Source organism: Vipera berus (genome assembly GCF_964194415.1).
Source record: "Vipera berus genome assembly, chromosome: Z".
Lineage (NCBI taxonomy): Eukaryota > Metazoa > Chordata > Lepidosauria > Squamata > Viperidae > Vipera > Vipera berus.
Window position 1 is genome coordinate 16,343,804 of NC_138205.1, and position 25,124 is coordinate 16,368,927.

General features: G+C 43.8%; 1 protein-coding gene across 1 annotated transcript in view; it reads left to right on the forward strand.

The window, feature by feature from the left end:
* The first annotated feature begins 6,051 nt into the window (after positions 1-6,051).
* LOC308677967 (myosin-10-like) overlaps positions 6,052-25,124 on the forward strand; it is an 82,660-nt gene continuing 63,587 nt past the window's right edge. The window contains exons 1-3 of the mRNA XM_081344701.1: positions 6,052-6,094; positions 18,958-19,316; positions 23,872-24,028. Coding sequence (XP_081200827.1) covers positions 18,960-19,316; positions 23,872-24,028 — 514 coding nt within the window. The 5' untranslated portion in view covers positions 6,052-6,094; positions 18,958-18,959. The remainder of the gene's footprint in view (positions 6,095-18,957; positions 19,317-23,871; positions 24,029-25,124) is intronic.

Sequence of the window (25,124 nt, forward strand, 5' to 3'; positions counted from 1 at the left end):
ATATGAAAAAGATGTTGAGACTCTAGAAAGAGTACAGAGAAGAGCAACAAAGATGATTAGGGGACTGGAGGCTAAAACATATAAGGAACGGTTGCTGGAGTTGGGTATGTCTAGTTTAACGAAGAGAAGGACGAGGGGGGACATGATAGCAGTGTTCCAATAACTCAGGGGCTGCCCCAAAGAGGAGGGAGTCAAGCTATTCTCCAAAGTGCCTGAAAGCAGGACAAGAAGCAACGGATGGAAACTAATCAGGGAGAGAAGCAACCTAGAACTAAGGAGAAACTTCCTGACAATTAGAACAATTAACCAGCGGGAAAACCTGCCTCCAGAAGCTGTGAATGCTCCAACACTAGAAGTTTCTAAGAAGAGACTGGACTGAAATGGTATGGAGTTTCCTGCCTGAGTAGGGGGTTGGACTAGATGACCTCCAAGGTCCTTCCAATATTATTATTATTATTATTATTATTATTATTATTATTATTATTATTATTATTATTATTATTATTATTATTATTATTATTATTATTATATTATTATTATTATTATTATTATTATTATTATTATTATTATTATTATTATTTGCATCATAGAGATGCATGTATGTAAAGACTGGGATTTGTGTGATGACATCAACACATCTATGTCATCATTTTGCTATCCTCTTGATGTGCTGCAGACACTGCTGCATTTCACAGCTCCCCTCTTGCCTGCAATTCACTTAGATGTAAACAGTGTGATAGTGGTAGGGAAACTGTACTTCTCACAGCCCTGCCTTGTGGGAAATGTCAGATGATTCCTGTCCAGTTCTTAAGAAAAACAATCCTGTGGTAGTGATGTTTGCTTAGGAGCTAGAAGGTTGGGCTGAGAGAGAGAGACTGGCTTTAGTGCCTAAGGCGGGACTAGACTTCAGAGTCTCCTGGCTGCTAGCTTGGTGCCTTAACCACTAGACCAAACTGGCTCTTTCCACTAATTCTGGCAAATACTGTACATCAGAAAACAATGAACTGATAATATCTCCAATTAAATATTATTTAAATTAGCATTAGCCACTAACATTAAAATAAGAATCGATGGCTCCATACTACAAAGCTCTCCAAAGCTAAATACTCTAAATTGCTCTCTATATAAGAAATAACTTTATCGCTACAGAAATAGAGCACAACAATGATGAAAACTGTGAACTTGAATGTATTTGGGTCAATATAAAAGGGGGGAAAAATGACATTGCCATAGGTGTATACTATAGGCCGCCCAACCAAGCAGAGGAAATAGATGAACTTTTTGCTAGTCAGTTAACTAAGGTATGTAGGAAGCGCATCACAATAGTAATGGGGGACTTTAATTACCCTGATATCAACTGGGAGACAAACTCTGCACCAAGTGGAAGATCTAACAGATTCCTGACAAACCTAGCAGACAACTTTCTCTCCCAAAAAGTAGAGAAGGGAACTAGGGGATTAGACATATTGGATTTAATTCTCACAAACAGAGATGAAATGATAGAAAGTGTCAAAGCCACAGGAACCTTGGGGGGAAGTGATCATGCAATATTGGAATTCAACATTATGGAAGCACAAGCAATAAAGGTAAAGGTAAAGGTTCCCCCGCACATGCGTGCTAGTCGTTTCCGACTCTAGGGGCCGGTGCTCATCTCCGTTTCAAAGCCAAAGAGCCAGCGCTTGTCCGAGGACGTCTCCGTGGTCATGTGGCCGGCATGACTAGACGCCAAAGGCGCACGGAACGCTGTTACCTTCCCACCGGAGTGGTCCCTATTTTTCTACTTGCATTTTTACGTGCTTTCGAACTGCTAGGTTGGCAGAAGCTGGGACGAGTAACAGGCGCTCACTCTGCTACGCGGCACTCGGGATTTGACCTGCCAAACTGCCGACCTTCTGATCGACAAGCTCAGTGTCCTAACCCACTGAGCCACCGCGTCCCTGGAAGCACAAGCAATAGAATACAGCCAAACTAGAGTCTTGGACTTTAAAAGAGCTAATTTCAATAAACTTAGAGAGACCTTGGGAAGAATTCCATGGATGAGAATCGTAAAGGGGAAAACAACTCAAGAAGCTTGGGAAATTTTGAAAAGTGAGATAATAAAGGCCCAGTCTAGCACAATACCAACAAAGAAGAAAAATAACAGCTTTCAAAAGAAACCAGCATGGCTGCATAAAGAACTCTCTGATAAACTGAAAGATAAAAAGGACAAGTATAAGAAGTGGAAAGAGGGACACATAACTAAGGCAGAATATCAGCAAACAGCCCGTGCCTGCAAAGATGAGGTGAGGGAAGCTAAGGCTCAAAATGAACTAAGGCTTGCGACCAAAGTCAAAAATAACAAAAAAAGCTTCTTTCAACATATAAGAAACAAGAAAAAAGTTAAGGAAATGATTGGTCCATTAGTGGGGGAAAGTGGCAAGAAGGTGACAAGCAACAGGGAGAAAGCAGAACTATTTAACTCGTTTTTTGCATCTGTCTTTACACAAAGGGAAAAAAACAGTCCAACCTACCAAAACCAGTGCCATAAAAAACAGAATAGAAACGCAAGTTAAGATAGGCAAGAAAATGGTAAGTGAGCATCTGTCCAGCCTAGACGAGTTCAAATCACCAGGACCAGATGGATTACACCCCAAGGTTCTCAAGGAACTGGCAGACGTGATCTCAGAGCCACTGAACTATATTTTTCAAAGATCCTGGAGCACTGGGGAACTACCAGAGGACTGGAAGAGAGCTAATGTAGTTCCCATATTCAAAAAAGGAAAAAAATAGATCCAGGAAACTACAGACCTATCAGCCTGACCTCAATACCTGGGAAGATTCTGGAAAAGATAATCAAACAAGAAATCAGCGACCACCTTGATGCAAACAAAGTTATCACTAAAAGCCAACATGGGTTTGTCAAAAACAGATCATGCCAGACAAATCTTATTGCATTCTTTGACCAAGTGACAAAACTAGTGGACCAGAGGAATGCTGTAAATATAATTTACTTGGACTTCAGTAAGGCATTTGATAAAGTAGATCACAACCTACTACTTGATAAGATAGAAAAATGTGGGTTAGATAGCATCACCACCAGATGGATTCGTAGCTGGCTGACAGGCCGTACTCAGCGTGTGGTCCTCAATGGAACTGCATCTACATGGAAGTGTGTAGTGGGGTGCCCCAGGGCTCTATTCTGGGCCCAGTGCTCTTCAACATCTTCATCAACGATTTGGATGAGGGGATAGATGGGGAACTCATCAAATTTGCAGATGACACCAAGCTGGCAGGAATAGCCAATACTCCAGAAGATAGGCTTAAGATACAGGAGGATCTGGACAGACTCGAACACTGGGCACTATCTAACAAAATGAAATTCAATGGTGAAAAAAGTAAGGTTCTACATTTAGGCAGGAAAAATCAAATGCACAGGTATAGTATAGGTGGTACCTTGCTCGATAGTAGTAATTGTGACAATCACTTAAATATGAGCCAGCAGTGTGCTGCAGCTGCCAAAAAAGCCAACACAGTACTAGGCTGCATTAACAGAGGGATAGAATCAAGATCACGTGAAGTACTAATACCACTTTACAATGCCTTGGTAAGGCCACACCTGGAATACTGCATCCAGTTTTGGTCACCACGATGTAAAAAAGATGTCGAGACTCTAGAAAGAGTACAGAGAAGAGCAACAAAGATGATTGGGGGACTGTAGGCTAAAACATATAGGGAACGGTTGCTGGAATTGGTTATGTGTAGTTTAATGAAGAGAAGGGTGAGGGGTGACATGATAGCAGTGTTCCAATATCTCAGGGGCTGCCACAAAGAAGAGGGAGCCAAGCTATTCTCCAAAGCACCTGAAAGCAGGACAAGAAGCAATGGATGGAAACTAGTCAAGGAGAGAAGCAACCTAGAACTAAGGAGAAACTTCCTGACAGTTAGAACAACTAACCAGTGGAACAACCTGCCTCCAGAAGCTGTGAATGCTCCAACACTGGAAGTTTTTAAGAAGAGACTGGACAGCCATTTGCCTGAAATTGTATAGGGTTTCCTGCCTTAGCAGGGGGTTGGACTAGATGAACTCCAAGGTCCCTTCCAAATAATAATAATAATAATAATAATAATAATAATAATAATAATAATAATAATAATAATTATTATTATTATTATTATTATTATTAATCTCTACAAGAAAGCCAGATATTTAGACTTTCCAGAATATTAAAATTGTGGAGGCCATCTGAATTTTGGAGAGTAGCATGTTCCAGAGAGATGTATCACTCTTAAAAGAAGCCTGCTTGGAGGTCTAGGCTCTTAACTTTTCCAGAAGGAAACCCCACATCAAGTCTTCTTGAGCTGACTGAACTGGATAGGCAGATTCTATTCAGAAGAGATGATCCTGTAGGTAGCCTGAATCCAAGAAATTTAAGACTAATCGCTTGAAACCAGGACCTGAATTATATTCAGAAATCTATTTCCAGTCAGTTTGGCATGCACAGTGTAACTGGAGGGGTTCTCAATAGTAACCGCATATTCAGTACAAGGATTTTTGAAGAGTGTGGTCAAAAAAGTCAAGATGGTGGCCTGGGGAGTCCAATCAGAACTCCATCTGGTTTGTTTGTGTGCCATATTTTTGGACTTTTAGAGTGCCCCAGGCTTTTTTTTTTATCAGCAAATTGTCAAACTGGCACATGATTCCTGATCAGGAGTCCTGGGAACTATGATAGACTGTGAGACTGCATTCACTCCCAATTGCTATACTTTAAACTTAGGACAATAAGAAAATAATAATAATAATAATACCTTCGCAGAATCAATAAGTTTGATTCACACAATACTCTCAAAACAACGGCTACGTTTCCCACAACACACTGGAGCACACATATCCAACCTCATATTATATCAGCCTTGGTGGAGCAGTGGGCTAATGCCTCCTTAAGTAACACCAGCTGCCTGCAATTAGTGCAGGTTCGAGTCCCACCAGGCTCAAGGTTGACTCAGCCTTCCATCCTTCCCAGGTAGGTAAAATGAGGACCCAGATTTTTGGGCGCAATTAAGCTGACTTTGTAATGCCGCTTGGGTGTGTGTGTGTGTGTGTGTGTGTGTGAAAGCCCTAATAAGCAGGCATATACATAGAATGAAGTCTACTGCTAAGCTTGTAAGCCGCCCTGAGTCTTCGGAGAAGGGCGGGATATAAATTTATAAATATAACTAAATAAATAAATAAATAAATAAATAAATGGAATTAAAATAAAAATAAAAAATAAAAAATATTAGCCCAAAGAGGTTGTTGCATGAAGCCAACCTAGATGCTATAACAGGGAGCCTCGCCTGTACTCAAGATTTTCCTGAGAAACAGACTAAAAAAAAAACAAAAAAAAGTCAAAAGAATCATGACGTGGAATGACAGCCCGTCTGGTAAGAGAAGCCAATCAGCAAGGGAAAGAGAAGCTCCAGCAGCACTCATTCAGAGATGCAACAAGCAGACTCCTCTGCAATCTGAAAGGCTCTTCCAGGTAGCCTTGGGTGATGTCATTCTTGCGCAGCTGGTTCCCCCCCCCCGGTCCCGCCTCCAAAGTATGAAGTTTGGAAATCTGATCCTGCGATAGAAGGAGGGGGGGAGGGTCCTGATGGAGAGCTAGTACTGGAGAGGAGAGACTCCTGGTTTGCTTTTTTTTTTCCTCCTCTTCCCCTGAGGGTCTAGCCTCTGACGTCATCTTAACTCCCCCTCCAGTAGACAATAGACCTCATTCATCCTTCCCCCCTTCCCCCTCCCGTGCTCTCCCCCAACTGTTCCCACATAAAGAAGCCCATTCATCTTCTCAAAAGGGCCCCCCCTCTACTCTGCTTCCTGTGGTTGGCGAACTCGTCTGTCAGTCAATCCCCCCACCCTCCCGCGCGCCAAAGGGGTGTGCGGGTCTGCCCTTTCAAGCCTCTCTTCTTGCAGTCACGATCCCCCTCCCTAAAGAGCAGCATTGCGGCCACACCCTCTCCTCTCCCATTGGGCGGGGTGGGCGGGGTTACATCAGCCGGACCCCTCCCCCTAGCCATTGGCAGCTCAGTTGCGGCTGGGCCTTGGAGGCGTGCGGGTAGCGCTCGGTGATCTGCTAAGGTACCGTAAAGCTCATTCGTTATTTCCCCCTCCTTTTCTGTTTTTTTCTAATTTAAATTTTCTGTATGGCTGTCTTCCTTTGGGTTTTTTCCCCCCCCTTGAATTTGGCGAGTCTGGAGAAACGGCGGGAGGGGGGAGCCTCTGGGTCCGCAAAATCTGCCTTGACTGTATGCAAGACTAAATTGCTGATGGATTGTGCAGAGGTGTGTCCTTCTCAGTTAATTGGGGTGAGCTTAATTAAATCCCTCAGAGGGCAGAAAAGATGGCATTTGGCTTGCACCGGGTAGTGCAATCGGCACAGATGATTTTTTTTTATTATTGCTTCCCCTAATTAAAAAATAAATAAATCCAAATTGCTGATGATTTTACCCATCCACCCTACCTTGAAAGTGGGCTGAGTTGAGAAAAGACCAGTCAGCTTGTATCCAGTCGCGCTTCTGTGGCCCGTGATGGTGAAACTGGGCCCCTGCTTTTCCTTGCCCTCATTTGTCTAGTAGTTCGTAAATGGCTAGCTTTTGTTCACCAATCTGTGCCTTTAATTCCCTTCCCTCTGTAGTTGTTCATGGCTCTGCTACCTGATTATATCCATTTCACTATTCATCTGTCAGTTTCCCCCAACCAGATATTCTTTAAATGTGTGCATCTCATCATCCTTAACTCTCCCAGCCTGGTATCCTCCAGACGTTTCAGACTGCATCTTCCATGTTAGCTGTAGATTATGGAAAAGCATCTGGGAGAGGAGGATACATGGTTGAGGAAGACTTCCTTATGCCCTTCCTGGCTGCCAAATTTCTGCAGAGTCCTTTCTGAGCCAGCTCTCTCCTTCCTCCATCCCTGCTTAAATTTCCTTCTGAGCTTTGCTTCTTGTGGATAGACATTTCTTTCTCTTCATTCAGCTAGGGACTGGTAGTATAAAAATGCCACTGCTTTGAAGGGGTGGAAATTATTGTGCTTGCCAGAGAGAACAAACCTCTATGAGGCCATGCCTTTCTTTATAAAGTTTTTTTTTTTGCTTTCCGAGTGGGTCATTGTGTCTAATTATGAAGCTTAATGAGAAGAGATGTTGGCATAAAGTGAATTGACTTCACGGAAGGAGACTTCATCTGGAGATATTTGGAAATGACAAAGGAGAATGTATTACAGCTTCTGTTATATTATCCATACTGCAGGACTTAACTAACAAGAAGAGGCTTGGCCTAGCTGTGGACACCCAAGTAACTTAAGATAGGCTTCTGGGTTTCAAAGACTTTATTTATTCTGCTATTCTTTTCAACATCCCTCCCTCCAATCTCATGACATTGCGTGCACTGTCTACATGTAATATATCTGCCATGTTCAGGCATGTAATAAGGAGACTACCCATGGACGAGTCATCCCATGGCAGCAAAGTGTGATGGGTGCTGCACACATTCTTTGGATTTACAGCAAAGCAGTTGTGATTTCTCTGTGTTGTTCTCAAAATAATATTAGCTATTCCAGGAATGTAGTTGTATTTTTCCAGAATGAGAAAGGGGAACATTCTTAAATTGAGGTTTTGAGGTTTCCTACATGTGTCTAACCTCAAATTTAAAGCAGCTGGGGAAAAGTCTGAATTTAATTAAGCCAATTAGGTATTTTATTTGACTGTCCACCAAAATGAACAAACCAGATCCTGGAATGTTTAGCATTTGCAACTTGCTATGTCAACAGAATGGTGAATTCCAGAGGTGGGTAGCAATGTTAGTCTGTTACAAAGAAAATAACACTGGCCCTTAAGGAGAAATATTTTATGTGGCATAGAGTTCTGTTATGAACTAGAGATAATTTCTGTAAATGGGAGAACAAAAGAGTGGAAACTCTTGAACTCTGTGCTGAGTCTCAAAAGGAAAAGGGATGAGAGACTATGCAAATGATTAAATTTGACAGTGCTTGGAATTTTGAAGTTTGTGATCATTAAGCACCCTCTCTAGAACTATATATTTTTTAATGATAGAAATGGTAAAGTAGAAAATTATTAACATCAATTTTGTAGGGTATTTTTTTATCTAAAGCTTCATTTGCCTTTACGTTTGCTATTCAAATCAGATTTAAGTGCTATTTGAGACATTTGCTGGCTGTTTTGTTCCACATATTTGAAGAACTGAATATTCTATTTTTGATTGGGAATGTATGTACTTTAATGTTTCTGTGGCTGGAGATGCTGGCAAATTCTTTATGGGAAAGGTGAAAGAATCAGCCACTTTTTAAGAAGAAATGTGCTGATTTAGGGTTTTTTTTTTCCCCCTCTGTGGGTTAGGTAATGGGCTAGAAGAGTGATTTTTTTTGTTCTTTTCTTTTTTCTGAAGTGGGTTCTAAAGAATCCGGTTGAACGTGGCACTTGAGAAGAGAGCTGGTTGATTTTCTTCGTTTCTCGAGGGTTTTTCCTTAGGCCTTGTTTATGCTGGACTTGAGCACCAACCGGTTATGTTGTAAGCAATTGATATTTATAGCAGCAACCAGCATGCCAGTGCCATGAAAGCAACCTGCTCTCTGCCCCCCCCTCGCCCGCCCCCCCTTCCCCCCCCCCATGGGACAGGGATCTTGACAGAAAGCATTAGAGCCGTTGAGGCACTGTATGAACTGCCTGGGAAAACAATTAGCAGGCTTCTGGTAGCCCCTGGGGGGTGGGGGAAGCGTAGGAGCCATGTGGCCAGGCTCAGAAGTTGTATACTCTCAGACATAAACTACACACACACACACACACACACACACACACACACACACACGTCCTCGTAGCCAGTGACACACATTTGAGTGTGGGTTTGTTATTTCAGCCTGGGACTGTGATAGCTATAAAGATAGTGACTGTCAGCTCAGAGAGCCTTTGAGTATTCGCAAGGCCTGGCGCCCGGCCACTTACTTTCCAAAAGTTCCTTCTGTTTGTCCCCTTGGGTTTTTTCCCCAAACATTGTATATGGAATCCTAAAACTCTCTGAAGTTCCACGAGATTCTGGGGCGGGGAGGGGGGGGCAGAATCAGTGAAAGGTAGCCGGTTTTTAATAATTAGAATTTTATCTCTCAAGTGGGCGTTCTCAAGAAACATGTTTTTTTTAAAACAAACAAACAAACAAACAAACTTTCCACAGTCTGAATAAGTTTGAAACCCCCCTCCCTGCCTTAATGCATTCATTGCGTGTTACATTGCGTATTGCACAATCTCAAGTTCAAAGCTTACCCTCTTAATCATTTACCCCTTTTTGCTTGCTTTTTTAAGAAGTCCTAAAGCCCCATCTGTAAGGAACAACCTTTGCTATAATCCTCTTGGTCTTCTTCAGTGAGTGCTTCCCCCAGGTGTGCTGAAGTATGGTTCCCATCATCCTCAGCAAGCACAGGGATGGTAAAAAGCACTGCTATAGATAACATCAACCTTCCCACGAGTAGGGCAGCTTTTCTGACTTCAGATTTCTGATAGGGAGGGAGGGAGGGAGGAAGGAAGGAAGGAAGGAAGGAAGGAAGGAAGGAAGGAAGGAAGGTATTTGTACGGACATATATGATGGAGATGTCACTTTAAGGAAATTGAATATGAGCGGTCTCTAGAGACAATATATTGTGAGGCCTGTCTGGTTGTGGGCTGGCATGGAGGATCAAATTAGTCCCATTTTATAGCCCTGACATGCATTCAGAAGGTTTCTAAAAGTGTTCATTGACTATTTGTAGCAGAACCATCGGCTTCACTTGAGTACACAATTGAATCTCACTGCCTTAATTTGATCTGCGTGTGTTAAAATGGTCACACCTGGGAAAGATAATCCCTCGGAGACTGACTAAATGTGTATTTTTGAAATGGGAATGTGAGTTTGCCGTTGAATTATTGAATGGAGAGTTGGTACTTTTTACGGTGGCCCCTGACATAGCGCTGTACTATAGGAACAGAACCGTGGAATAACTTAGTTATTCTTAGGCACCCATTGTCTGCCAACGAATAATTTGAAAGTGAAATAATTGTACTGCATTATGAAAATGCAGAGCTGTGCTTACTGTATTTGTCTTTCATCTCTTTTTTTTTGCCTTCATCTAAAAGATAAAGAAAACAAGAATAGGCTAGAAGGTTCAAGAAAATCAGGATTGTGGCATGTGCAGTGTCATTATTTGATGTGCTGGAGCAAAACCCGAGGAAGGCTTAGGGTCCCTATCTCTTTCCCAGGCATCTATCCTGCATCAAATGCAATTATGTTTTGCCATCAGTGCTACCTTTGGACCTGGGAGAGTGATAACTGCCATAATGACAATAGCTCTCTTTCTTTAGCCTTAAAAGGTGTGTGTGTTTGTGTGTTCGGTTATAGTCCAAATGGGGAACAAGTCAAGAGTGATAATACGGTAGGAGATGAGCAGGCTGAGCTGGAAGGCAGAGTTAAATGTGTCATCTGTTTGGAGTCATTTTGCAGCCACAAGAGATCCAAGATCCTGTGAATTCTGTTGACCCTTATCTAGTGCCAATTTAGTTTTGACTGTTAGTTGACCGGATTCTTGTGTGTAGGCAGCAATAATAAACTCTTTTATGCTTTGAACTCAACGAGTGCGCTTGGTTATTTGCACCTGGCAACTGCAGTTGTATGTGTCACTCAAATGTGGTGGGGAGATTGAATGCCATGGGTTCTTGCTTGCCTGTGCCGGTTGCTTTTTGCCATGGGTAAACGGGAGGGAGGGGAAGAGTGGTCCCTAACATTTCTCAGTGTCATTGATGGCGTGTGACACGTCGCCTTATCGAAGGGGAAGATCACTTATTTTTCTTAATGGCAAACTTAGTCCGCCTTGCTCACCAAAGGTTAAGCAAGTAACATATACAGTCCTTGGTCAATGGAGATGGATGGAGTCATATGGGATACCTCTTGGGTTGATGGCAGTAAGATAACTGTGGAAGTCTTTGAGCTCCTGCTAAGTGAGTAAAGCTGCTTCATTTGGGAATGGTCTGTGTTGGGCATGAGATGTTCTGGGATTTGTTGCATCCTCTCATTGGGGTCGAGGGGGCGATTGTTGGAAAAAGAAGTTTGGACAGGTGAAAAACAGAGGAGAATCATTCTTAACCCAGATAGCTCTAATCAAGCAAATCCAGTGTGCAATTCAGGCCACCGGCCTTCTAGAGGTTAAGGCAATAGGAGAGGCAGCCTCAGTCAAAAAAATATTCCAGTCATCTCAAGGAAAAAAAACCTCCTGTGGTTATCTGAACTAACAATTATAGCAAGGCTTCAGTCCCCAAGATGCCTGTTCCTGTTCTTAACCCACTCAAGTCCATCCTGATCTGACACCATCTTCTCCAGGCCCAAGAGAACTCGGCAGTCCTGGCACCCAACCTCTCTCCCTCTTTAAATACTGGGCACCACTCCCTTCTGACTCCTCATCTTCAAGCAGCTTTGAAGATGTGATATTTCAACTGGCACCTCTGCCCAAATCTGTGCTTTTTGCCTTTTTACCCACACCACACCCCAGAAGGAGACGCATTTGGAACCAATTACCCCTGGGCATGGTGCCATACCTTGTGGCTTCCTTTTGGAAGATGCAGGCTAGATCAGCTCCCTAGGCCTAAAAGCTCTGTATTTTTCAGTATAATGCAAATGTCCCAAAGATTTATTATATCCTCCTCCCCCCCCCCGCCTCATTTCCTTTTCCTTCGTCCAAAATCGCCCAGCTACATTTTTCATTTTGTCCATTTGGTGCCTGGAAGGCGAGGGCTTGAAGTTATCCTTGCTGATCAGGTTGCCGTGTTTGCCAATGCCAGCTGGGTTGTGGGTTTTTCAAGGGCATTCTTGCGATTCCATCGCGGGCACTGCCAGTCTTAGAGCACCATTGCCCGGAGTGGGGGAATTGACAAGCAGCTTGCAGGAGGCAGGCTAGAGAGTAGGAAATGCCCCATAGGTGATGCATTGATCAGGCTTTGCAGGACTGATGGAGAAAGATAATGAGGGTCCATTTACAAGAAAATATGTTGCGCACAGTTTCATTTGCATGGGTTCAAATCCAGAGATTGTTATGAGCCATAGGCCATCCAACAGTTTGGACCTCACTTCCTATCAGCCTCAGCCAACATGGCCAGTGGCAAGGGATTATAGGAGCTGTAGTATCAAAACATTAAAAGAACATTAGGATATATTTAAAAGGATTCAGATTATATCAGCTTTATATCAAGCTATGCACTGAATTGGACCCCCTTTTCCTTACTGACTTACTACCTTTCATTTAGTGAAGTTACAACAGCACTGGAAAAAGTGACATGACCCTTTCTCACACTTATAACCGTTGCAGCAGCCCCATGGTCACATGATAAAATTCAGATGCTTGACCACTGACTCATATTTACAACGGTTGCAGTATCCTGGGGTCACGTGTTCACCTTTTGCGACCTTCTGACAAGCAAACTCAACGGGGAAACCAGATTCGCTTAACAACTGTGTTCCTGTCTTAACCACTGCAGTGATTCTCTTGACAACTGTGGCAAGAAAGGTCATAAAATGGGGCAAAACTCACTTAACAACTGTCTTAGCAATGGAAATTTTGGGCTCAGTGATGGTTGTTAAGTATGGGGCCTGCTTCTTTCGCGGGAAATCTCAGTTTTTAGTTGAAGTGAGAATTACATATAACACACAACGGTCCAGAGGCTGACGAACCACAGTTCCTAGCATAACCAATGGTGTGGAATGCTGGGAAATGTAGTTCTGCAGCACCTAGAAAGCCACACTGGAGGAGTATCTCCTGAAGTCCCAAACTTCCTTCCATTTCTCTCCCTGTTCCCTGGTGGGATCTTCTTTCCTTCTTTTTTTTTTTAAAAAAAAAAAAGGAAATATGATTTCTAGGGGAGGGGCATTGTCAAGCAAAGGACTCCTCCATTAATTCCCCAAGAGGGTTGAGGTAATTATTTGCCACCACTTAATGGCCTCACCCTGGGAATGCCCATCAGATTAATGAGCCAAGGAGGGCACCGTTGGTTTGTTAGTGCCAGGCTTGTTAATGCCACTCAGTTGGGCACTGTTGGGCAGGACTCTGAGTAGCTTGGCGCCTGTCTCGCCTCTGACTCGTTTGGTTAGGTTTTGTCCAATCCCCAGAGGTTGGGTGGGAATGTGACCTAGTGGGAGGCAGCATTGAATGTGCTGGGAGCTGGGAGGAGAAGGAAGTTGGCGTGTGAATGAGTGCACAGAGGAGGCTCGTCTCAGGACTGAGTTTGTTTAGAAAGAGATTTGGCTTGGCAGCCTCGGATTCAGGACTGCTCCGAGCACAAAGGCTGGGCCCCAAATGCAGGGGTGGCTTACCTCATGAGCTGGTAATTGTGGTGTTAAAAGACAATGAATTCCTACCCATCATTTTTGCACACTTTTTGGTAAACAAGTTTCTCAAATGCGGTAATCCAAAACTTTGGGATTTTCAAAGGAAAAGTTGGAATTCTGCTGGAATAACAGAAGGCCGGGGGAGATAGTGGAATTGTAGCAGCCTCCCATAAATGTTGGGATTAAATTTCCCCTACCGTACTTGCATAACTTGGTTGTTACATTCACAGCACACCCTCCATTGTTTCTACCCTATAACCACAACCCTGTGAGGTGGTTTGGGCTGAGAGAGATATGGACCTGCCCAAAACCACTCAGTGAACCTGGGTGGCCGAGGGGAGACTTGAACCCAGGTCTCCCTGCTTCTAGTTCAACCTTTAAATCTCTGCTATCCATTACTGACTTTCACAAGGTACCAGCCTGGAGAAAGCTGGTTATGTATAAAAAGTGGGCTGTCTAAGGGGAAAATGTGTATAAAAAGAAGTTCTAAAAGATGTAGGAACTGGGCCATTACAGAATGCCATGTGTGGGTAAAAATTCTAGTAGGTTTAGAAAGTGAATGACCGCCAATATTTGACTATGGAGATTGTCAGTCATCTAGGACATGGTTGTCCCAAAGGTGCTTTTTCAAGAGGCAACTGGACTTTCTTGTTATTCTTTGAAGAGGTCTCGCTTCTCATCCCAAGAAGCTTCTTCAGCTCTGACTGAAGAATTCAGCCCCACCATCCTGTCAGAGCTGAAGAAGCTTCTTGGGATGAGAAGCGAGACCTCTTCAAAGAATAACAAGAAAGTCCAGTTGCCTCTTTGGGACACCAATATTTGACTTTTTGGTAAGCATTTGGGAACATGGAAAGCAATTAATCCCAGGTAAATACAAGTGAGCCTTTCTGTGGAGTAGGAGATATACTGGTTGGGGAATAAGTTGCAGTGATTTCTGAGCTTCCTGGCAGAGCTGTGGAAGGCCGTTTGTGGGTAATAGAGAATTAACCGCTGTGTAAACCGGCAGGTATGGTTTCTCCACTTAAGAGCCCAGTGTTAACCTGAAAGCAAGTAGGAGTTACTGGGTTCTGGGCAGGGGTGTGGCAGCCTCAGCAGGTGGTTGCCAGGTGCAGGAACGTTCAACGTTGCACCTGTCTTGGTTGGAAGCCAAAGGGTGTCACTTACCGCCCTTTGGTCTTCTGGGAATAACTGGAGCCATTTTCCATAACTCCAACCCATTTAGCCCTTTACCAATTCTCTTCCTCCTTTTTTATCCCGGGACTCTTTTAATTTGTCCAGTCCACTCGTGCCCACAAACCCATACAGACATGCACACCCGCCTTTCCTGTTACTTGCAGCCTCTTCCGTAAAAAACAAAGTATTGGGAGATCAGAAGGGAGGCAGATCAAAGAGTATCTGTTATTGTTTTTTTGTTTTGTTTTTTGAAGTCCCTGTTATCTTCTATTGTGGAATTCAAAGGATGGGACCTGGGCCAGATTTGAGGAGAAGGCACTGATGTGTTGTTTGAAGACTTTCCTCTTATATCACAGCCTCCTCCTCCTCCTCTTCCTCCTCCTGCCAAGTTCCTCTTAAAATGACCCGCACTGGAGGGTTGGGAATGACAACTTTAATTTTCTGTAATATAATGTTGGGGCATTTGGGGAAATACAGGTAGTCCTCAACTTGCAACAGTTTGTTTAGTGACCATTCGAAGTTACAATGTGATTTTTGACAGCTTTTCGCACTTGAAAACTGTTACAGCATTCCTGTGGTCATGTGATTAAAATTCAACCGCTTGGCAACTGACTCACCTTTATGACCTGCGATCCCCTTTTGTGACCTTCTGATAATCAGAGTCAATGGGGAAGCCGGATTCACTTAACAAGGGGCAAGAAAGGTCGTAAAATGGGAAAAATCCCGCTTAACAACTGTCTCGCTTAGAAGCAGCAATTCTTAAAAACTTTAGGAAAAAAACCCCCCAACGTTGTAGACGTTTAACAACTGCCTTGCTCAGGCAAGGGAAATTCAGGGTTCAATTGCGGTTGTAAGTCGAGGACTATCTGTAGGGATGGTAACCATGGCTGAGGGATGCTGTGCAGCCAAAGCCTTCTCAAGGCTCTACTGTATACAAAAAGATTTCTGCTTTTAAGGCACTGACCAAGCTCAGAACCTGCCTAGGAAATAATTTCCTTAATTTGTTCTGCAGCTTTTTAGGACAGACTCCTGGAGGTTTTGCTCCTGTATCCTTCGCGTTTCAATTTGCTACAGAGTAGGAAAATTAGGAAGGGTTTGGTAGCACTTTTTCTGACAAGTGAATTTTATTTAAAAGGCGTGCGAGTTATAGCTTAATGCTTTTTAGCCACTTTTTAATTAGTCCCGGTAATTATCTCTACAGCGTAAGAGAAGGCATTAAGGAGCTGGGTGGCTTGGAGCCTACACCGAGCGCTTTTTCCATTCCTGCAGAGTAACTATTATGAGCTCCCACATGTCTGGTGTTTATGCTCCCGGTGTCTTTTCTGCGTCTCGACATGCCCGCTTTGGACCCTGGGCAGACAGCAATCAGCAGATTTAAGCATGCTGCAATAGGTGTTGAAGGTGTTGAGTTGTAAGGCTGGTGTGATGGAGCAGAGGTGATCAAAGAGACCTACCTCCTCATTGTTCCGGTTTCTCCCAGTAAGAAACCAAGGATCTGGTCACAGAACGAGCCCCCAAGCAAGGGCAAGCATGTCTGGCTTGAGCGACATAAGGCAGGCAAAATTTCTGCTGAGCCACGGAGCTCAGCAGGAGTCTGGAAAGGGGGTGGGTGGGAGAGGGCTGGAAAATCTTGCTCATCAGCCAGAGTCTGGACTGTTTGCCAGGCTGTTTGGCAGGAGGGGAGAGCGGTGTGGATTTTTAGGGAGGAGAAAGTAGTTCTCCTAGGTACTTAGAAAGGCAGCATTGGGACCTCTGTTGGTCTCTCCTGGTATCCCTGGCCAAGTGGAATTCTTCAGCTACATTTGGAGCCTGCGTTCTTTTTTTCTGGTGTTTCTTCTTAACTCTATTTCCATTTTCCTGGTCAAGTCTCCTGAGAAGAGTTTGGCTAATTGTGGCTAGACAACAAAGCTGGAAAAAGATTTAGCTTCTTCCAACTTGTAGGAACAAAGAAGTTGGAGAGGGATAAGGAGGGATAAGAGCCTTTGGAACATCCTTAAGTATGGGAAAGATTTCTTCCTGCCTTTGCTCTGTCACTTGCTGCCATAAACTGCAGTTTATTTTGTACGGAAGGATGATAGTTTACACCAGACACGTCAAACACAAGGCCCGGGGGGCCGGATCCGGCCCGCGAAGTGGTTTTATGCGGCCCGCGAAGCCATCCTGGAAACAGTGAGGGAACGGCCCCCTCTGCCTTGGCCCTGGCCCAGAGACCCTCCTTCTGCCAGAGACCCTCAGATCTGTCCCACTCCTGCCCAGGCCCCCATAGGCACCCTCGATGCGAACGATGTAGAGCTGGCCACGCCCACCCAGTAGGCCATACGCACTTTAGCCACGCCCACCCAGTAGGCCACGCCCACCCTGGCCATACCCACCTGGCCCCCTGAGGGCAACCGCAATGCTGATGCGGCCCTCAATGAAATTGAGTTTGACACCCCTGGTTTACACCAACCAGGAAGCGAGCCATGACTGTCACATGGGCTTGAATGCGCATGCAGAATGTTTTCTGGAGTTTGCATATTTTGTGTACATAACTCAAATGGCTAACACCATCTGCATTCTTCTTATTTTCACAAGTTCAGGCCCAGCCAAGAATGGCATACAAAATTAGGATCTTATTATTAATAATAATAATAATAATAATAATAATAATAATAATAATAATAATAATAATAATAATAATAATAATAATATTTCTATACCGCCCTTCTCCCGAAGGACTCAGGGCGGTTCACAGGGCAAGAATAAAATACAAAGTTACAAATATTAAAAGGAGATTAAATAGTTGCCCATTAAAACAATTAATATATTACATTTATAAAAAACCCCAAAAATACTACAATAAAAATACAAGAATAAAACCCCACCAATCCCCCATCAGGCCAGGCCGGCTTGTGCAAACAAAAACGTCTTCAGATCGCGGCGAAAGGAGCGAAGATCGGGCGCCATATCTTCCAAAATATGACAATTTTCTTTACAAAGCTTTTCCTTGTGCTTTTATGTAAAAGGGAGGACAAGTGATGATGAAAAGGGACTACAGGAAAATCTGTTACGGATAGTCCTCGACTTAAAACCACAACTGAGCCAAAACTTTCCCTTCCTGAGCAAGGCAGTTTGTTAAGTGAGTTGCGCTCCATTTTACTACCTTTCCTTGCCTCGGTTGTTAAGTGAGTCATTGCAGTTGTTAAGTGAATCATGCATCGTTAAGCGAATGTGGCTTCCCCCATTGATTTTGCTTGTTGGAAGCCTGCTGGGAAGGTTACAGACAGTGATCACATGACTAGGGGATGCTGTAGCTGTCATAAATACATGTCAATTGCCATGCGCCCGAATGTTGAGCATGTGACCGTGGGGATGTTACCGTGGTTGTAAGTGTGAAAAATGATTATAAGTCACTTTTTTCAGTGCCTTTGTAACTTTGAATGGTCATTAAACATATCGTCATAAAACAAGGACTACCTGTATTTAAGACTGTCTCCCAGCCATGGTGAGTAGCGGTAGACAAAATAGAAAATAATGTGTTTCATATATCTCAATTCAGAGTACACTGGAACTAGATAGCTCTTGACTCCATGCACTTTTTATTGCAAGGGGGGCAAGTATGGCAACTTTACAACGAGTGGACTGCAACTCCCAGAATTCCTGAGCCAGCTGGCTTAGGAATTCTGACAGTTGAAGTCCACAGGCTGTAAAGTTGCCATACTTGCCCACCCCTGTTTTGCTGTCTTCATTTCCACCTTCTCTCAACCCCCTGGTTTTACTTCCTAGTCATTATTTTGCAAATACATTCTGTTGGCGTGAGGGTGTTTATATAAGAAGTCTAAAGGTTTGGGAGAAGTTTACATTCTGAGGTCAAGTAAAAGCTACAAATATTTCACTTCCATCTCTTTTCTCTTGCACCACTCCAATTTTTCTGTCCATTTGCGTCCCTGAGTTTGGGGAAAGCAACCGAAAGTATAAAAATTGCTGAAACTGTTGAAAAAATATTATAGCATAGATGACTGTTTTCTGGGGATATTCTGGTATGATGAGGTTAAAATAAAAGGTGCACCATCCAGAGTCCCTCTGTGAGGGAGATGGGCAGTTTTAATATTTGATAAATTAAATTAAATTAAATTAAATTAAATTAAATAAGAAAGGTAGGGAATAGTCTATAGCAGGGGTCTTCAAACTTGGCCCTTTCATGACTTGTGGACTTCAACTCCCAGAATTCCTCAGCCAGGCACACTGGTTGAGGAATTCTGGGAGTTGAAGTCCACAAGTCATGAAAGGACCAAGTTTGAAGACCCCTGGTCTATAGAGAGCTGTCACATTTAAGGGACATGGAGAATTTAGCATTATGATACTAGAACTGAGACTAAAGATTATAGCATCCATCAGTGCCTAATTTTTCCTGGACTTTTCCCTCTCCTTTTTCAGCCATGGCTGTCCGGACCCCTGTACAACGGGGTGACGCCACCGCCGAGAGATACCTGTTTGTGGACCGGAACCATGTAGGCAATCCAGCCTCACAAGCTGATTGGACGGCCAAACGCCTGGTGTGGGTCCCGTCTGAACGCCATGGCTTTGAGGCGGCTGGGTTGCGTGAAGAACGGGGAGATGAGATGTTGGTGGAACTTGCTGAGAATGGGCGTCAGATGCTGGTGGCCAAAGATGACATCCAGAAGATGAACCCACCCAAATTTACCAAGGTGGAAGACATGGCAGAACTGACCTGCCTCAATGAAGCCTCGGTGTTGCATAATTTGAAGGACCGCTACTATTCGGGTCTTATCTATGTGAGTTTGCCTTATGGAGTGGTTTGTTTTCCATGCTTCCCTCTCTCTCTTCACTTCTTTCTGTCTCTCACACTTTTTAACCACTTCCATCTTCCTCATGACATAAACTAAGGGACCTGTAGTCCATTAGTCCAGCTTCCTAGTGCTTCTAACTAGGGCTTACTTAATACGATTCATTTCCCTGTTTAATTCCAAATGTAACCCAGGAATTGTGGCTTGCAGCAGCCATGTCTCTCTCAGATGGCCTAGCTCAGGAACATACCGGCCAATATTCCAGATGGTTTGGGCCTCAACCATTAGCCAGCATGACCAAGTTGCAAGTCGTGATGGGAATTAATGTGGTCCCATCACTCTTGATACCCATCAAGATACCTTAAGAAGAAAACTTCCAGATTTTAAACTCTGACGCGCTGGACTGTTTCCCCGCTTGAATGGAATGCAGCTTTGGTTAGATGCCAAGCTATTCCCTCTGAGCAGACGTCAGGACTGGAAGAGAAGAGCTGATTTGGGACAGAAAGTTGGGTTTTTTCCCAGCTTGTGAAGTGCCTCTGTATTTGCAATAATGCTAGACAGGGTGAGTTGGACCTCCTTCACCTCATCATGCAGAGTTCTTTTCAAAGGGAATGAGCAGGGGACATGTGTTTCTTCTGCCCTGCTGGTTTCCCTGGCACCCAAGTGGGCACAAAAGGCTACCCTGGGAGGCCTTGTGCCAAAGCATTCCCTCAACGGTACGTCATCTCTGACTCGCAGACAGCGCAGTGCCCATCCCCCCCTGCTGCCTCTGATGATCTCCACCCTCTAGCTGGGTATCGGGGTGGGGAACGGACTAGACCTGTTCAGCCAGAACAGTAGTCGTCAGGGTGTGAAATGAATTCTCCCGAGGGCGCCGCCGTCAACCGCGGCAACAACACGCTACTTCTTAGAAGCAGGAAACTGTACTCTTGCCTTCTAAGAAGCAGCCTGCATTTCTGCAATTCAGCCACATGGAACCCATCTTTAAGATTAGGACACTGAGCTTGTCGATCAGAAGGTCGGCAGTTTGGCGGGTCGAATCCTGAGTGTTGCGTAACAGAGTGAGTGCCTGTTACTCGTCCCAGCTTCTGCCAACCTAGCAGTTTGAAAGCACGTAAAAATGCAAGTAGAAAAATAGGGACCACTACAGTGGGAAGGTAACAGCGTTCCGTGCGCCTTTGGCGTCTAGTCATGCCGGCCACATGACCACGGAGACGTCCTCGGACAAGCGCTGGCTCTTCGGCTTTGAAACAGAGATGAGCACCAGCCCCTAGAGTCGGAATCGACTAGCACGCATGTGCGGGGGAACCTTTACCTTTTACCTTTTTATATCTATCTATATATCTGTCTATCTATCTATCTATCTATCTATCTATCTATCTATCTATCTATCTTTACTGAGAAGGGGATTCTTCAGCCTTCCTAGGCAGTTCCTTTGACAACAGCGCTGGCGTTTTTCTTGTAAATCGACTTCTACCTGCCCTGGTGTCACTCCAGCCTGTTCCTTTTCCAGTTTGCTCTCCAGGCTGCTCCTTCCTGGGTACCTCAGCCTGTGGCAAGAAGCATTTTTAGCCTCACCCTCAGCAATCTTTCCCCTACTTTTTGAGCTCTTGATGCATTCAATTCCTAAGATCCTCGGGCAAGGTGGTTAACAGAATAATGGGAGGTTACATTCCAATGCACCTGAAAACACTCCAGGTTAGGGAAGGTCATTTCTGCATATTTCCCTTATTGTCAGCCAACAACGATGGAATCAGGTGACTGAGGTCAAATGGACAAAATTTGTCTGTTGGCATGGAGCTAGAAACCTGTTTGGGAAAGTAGGTAGGCTAGCAATAGTATGCCAAAAGGAAAAATGTATGCTTGGATGCAAGTAAGGGACACCCACAGGCATTGGTGCATGAAAGCTTGTTGAAATTAGCTTTTATTACGGGGTTGAGCAATGCCCCATGATCTCTTTTGATGCCTCCTGTAACCCCTCATCCCTTAATACCCAATGTTGGTTTTCCACTACCCTGGGGTAGGACATTTTATGAAAATAGCAATAGCAATAGCACTTAGTCTTATATACCGCTTCCTAGTGCTTTACAGCCCTCTCTAAGCAGTTTACAGAGTCAGCCTATCGCCCCCAACAATCTGGCTCCTCATTTTATCGACCTCGGAAGGCTGGAAGGCTGAGGTGACCTTGAGCCAGTGAGAATCAAACTGCTGGCAGTTGGCAGAACTGGCCTGCAATATTGCATTCTAACCACTGTGCCACCATGCCTCTTATAATATAGCTTCAGGTACATTTTTACATTTGTAAAAATAATAAAGGGATACAAATAAATAAATGGTGCTTATAGGCTGCAAGCAAGACAGGAGTTTAAAAAGAACAAAGGAAACATATATTTTGTCCCCTTGAAAAACTTTAACGACGCCCCCCCCCCCATTCATTTTGCATCCTGCCCTGGCTCCTCTTTGGCCATCAGGAGGTGGCACATCCCTTCATTCATGGGACATCGGCAAACCATTTTCTTTTGCCAGCAATTTATTTTCACTGTAAATACATTCTGAGGGCTTTACCAAGAAGGAGGCAAGCCTTGATAGGTTTTGTTTTGGGAGGGTGAATTCTAGAGCAGGTGCTATTTTATGGCCTCCATATATTCTTGGGATTAAAAAAAGAGAAGGACTTGCTCAGGCCTCCGCGCTGGGTCATCCTTCAGACGTGCAAATCACTTTCCAAGGTTCCCAAGCCTGCGCTGTACTTCCAGAGAGTAGCCAGAGTTGGGAAGCAAAGAGAGGGAAAGAGTCCCTGCAGATTTTTCTCTGCTACCGTGTTTTCCCAAAAGCAAGGCCTACCCCGAAAATAAGCCCTAGCTTGATTTTTGGGGGTGGGCATAATATAAGCCCTGCTCAAAACTAAGCCCTACTTTTGGGGTGAGGCACACCCCTAAAATTCAAGGCAGGGTGGGGGTAAGGGGGTGAAGCTGCCCCACACGCAGCCAGGCCTCACACCTCCCGACACCAGTCAAACCGCTGCTTGACTTCTGCGGCCGCTTGCTGCCACCTGCGGCCGGACGCCATGTGCCGCATTGTGCCGTTGCCGCTCCTCCCAGCAGGATGCCACATGGTGCTTTGGGCCACTTCTATTGCTCGTCCACTTTGGGCCGCTTCTGTTGCTCACGGCAGGAGGCCACGTTGCTCTTTGGGCCCTTTGAAACGTGTCGGGGCGTGGGAGGCCTGACTGCAGTGGTCCTAGGATGAGACATTCTCCTAAATTAAGGCCTACTGCCTCTTTTGGAGGCAAAATAAATAAATAAATACAAGACCGGGTCTTGATTTCCGGGAAACACGGCAGCCATTGCCGACTATAGGGAGCAGTTCTCATCTCTGTTTCAAGACCATTGAGCCAGCACTGTCTAAGCACCTTTCCGCAGTTGTGTGGCCAGCATGATGTTGTGGAGTGCTGTTTCTTCTCCACTGAAGTGGTACCTATTTATCTACTTGCATTTGCAAGCTTTCAAACTGCTAGGTGAACAGGAGCTAGGCCAGGGAAAGGCAACCTTGGCTCTTTTATAACTCGTGGACTTCAACTCCCAGAATTCCTGAGCCAGCCATGCTGAGGAGAAACGGAGAGGTTTCCAAGCTAAGCCATGCTGGCTCAGGAATTCTGGGAGTTGAAGTCCACGAGTCATAAAAGAGCCAAGGTTGCCTAGCCCTGAGCTAGGCAGAGATGGACACTCACTCCATTGCATGACGCTCGGGTCTCAAACCAAGCCATGTTAATCATTAAGCCATCATGCCTTAACTATGGAGCCATCCTGCTTCCCAGGGTTGGGAAGGCTGACCAAAAATATCCCATTAATTTTTCATTTCAGCAGTAGGGAAAAAAAAATAATCTCAAGTTTGGAACAGCAGATATTCCCTTTTCTTGCCTGCAAAATGTGAAAATTGGGTTAGGGTTAGGCGCCGGGTGCTGTTTCTAACATCCATCTCCCTGTCTGTCTGGGATCACACATCACGTTAAGCCTTTGTTTTTGAAAAGTTCTAGTGCCTTAATCCACACATAATGCTTAGCTCTAAGCTATGGATTAATAGCCCAAAAGTCTGGGTTCATGTAAAGAGGAACCCAAACAAATGGCATGTCTGGCTTAATATGATGTGTGAATTAGGTCATCGTCATGCTTTAGAGTTAAAAATAGCAGGCAGGGAACTTGGCTTCTCCCTCTTTATTTTCTGACCTTTTTTCAGGTTTTTTTTCTTGAAGCAGAAAGAAAGTCTGTTTTTTAAATACGTTTTTTTCCTTTGGAAGCAGCAAGAAGAGACTGGACAGCCATTTGTCTGAATTGGTGTGGGGTTTGCTGCCTGAGCAGGGGGTTGGACTAGATGACCTCCAAGGCCCCTCCCAACTTTTTTATTTTGTTGTTGTTGTTGTTATCTTAGAAAGGAGAGTATTTGAGAGCAAGCTATAGAGTCCAGGAAGATGTGCATACAAAAAAGAACTGCAGTCATATTGGGGGGCTATTCTGATGTGACTTTCCATCTTCCCTCCAAATGGCAGACATACTCAGGGCTCTTCTGTGTGGTCATCAACCCTTACAAGAATTTGCCCATCTACACAGAACAGATTGTGGAGATGTATCGGGGCAAGAAACGTCACGAGATGCCTCCCCACATTTATGCCATCTCCGAGACTGCCTACCGAAGCATGCTGCAAGGTACATGCTGGAAGACCCACAAAAGAGAGGGGAGAGGGGAAGGGGCTTTATTATATGTCATCAGTGGACAAAGTACAACCCTGGAGGCTCAGGGGGCTGATTCCATGAGACCCTCCACCTAATTTCAAAAGCCTTGTGCAAGCCTCTGCTGAGGTGCCTCACTCCAAGTCTAGCAATGTGCTGTGGGGAATAGGATAGGATAGGATAGGATAGGATAGGATAGGATAGGATAGGATAGATAGAATAGAATAGAATAGCAAATATGGAATGGAATGGAATAGAATAGAATAGAATAGGGAATGGAATGGAATGGAATGGAATGGAATGGAATAGAACAGAACAGAATAGCAAATATGGAATGGAATGAGAATAGAATGGAATGGAATAGAATAGAATAGAATAGAATAGAATAGAATAGAATAGAATAGAATAGAATAGAATAGAATAGAATAGAATAGCAAATAGGGAATTGAATAGAAATAGTATAGAATGGAATGGAATAGTATAGAATAGGAAATGGAATGGATTGTATTCGAATGGAATGGAATGGAATGGAATGGAATGGAATGGAATAGAAAGAATAGAATAAAATAGAAGAATAGAATAGAATAGAATAGAATAGAATAGAATAGAATAGAATAGAATAGAATAGAATAGAATAGAATAGAATAGAATAGAATAGAAAATATGGAATGAGAATAGAATAGAATAGCAAATAGGGAATCGAATAGAAATAGTATGGAATGGAATGGAATAGAATAGAATAGAATAGAATAGAATAGCAAATAGGGAATGGAATAGAATAGAATAGAATAGAACAGAATAGAATAGAATAGAATAGAATAGAATAGAATAGAATAGAATAGAATAGAATCTTTATTGTCACTTTGAATGTACACTAATCGGCATACATTAAAATGAAATTTCATTGCATTCAGCTCTCAAAAGGTCACCACCTCCGATATACACTACAAAAATATGACAAAAATAAATAAAATACAGAATAATGAATATATCCCCACATATATTATATGACAATATAATAAGAATAAGAGAGAGGATTTGAATGGGTCTGAAAAAGAAAACCTAAACGACC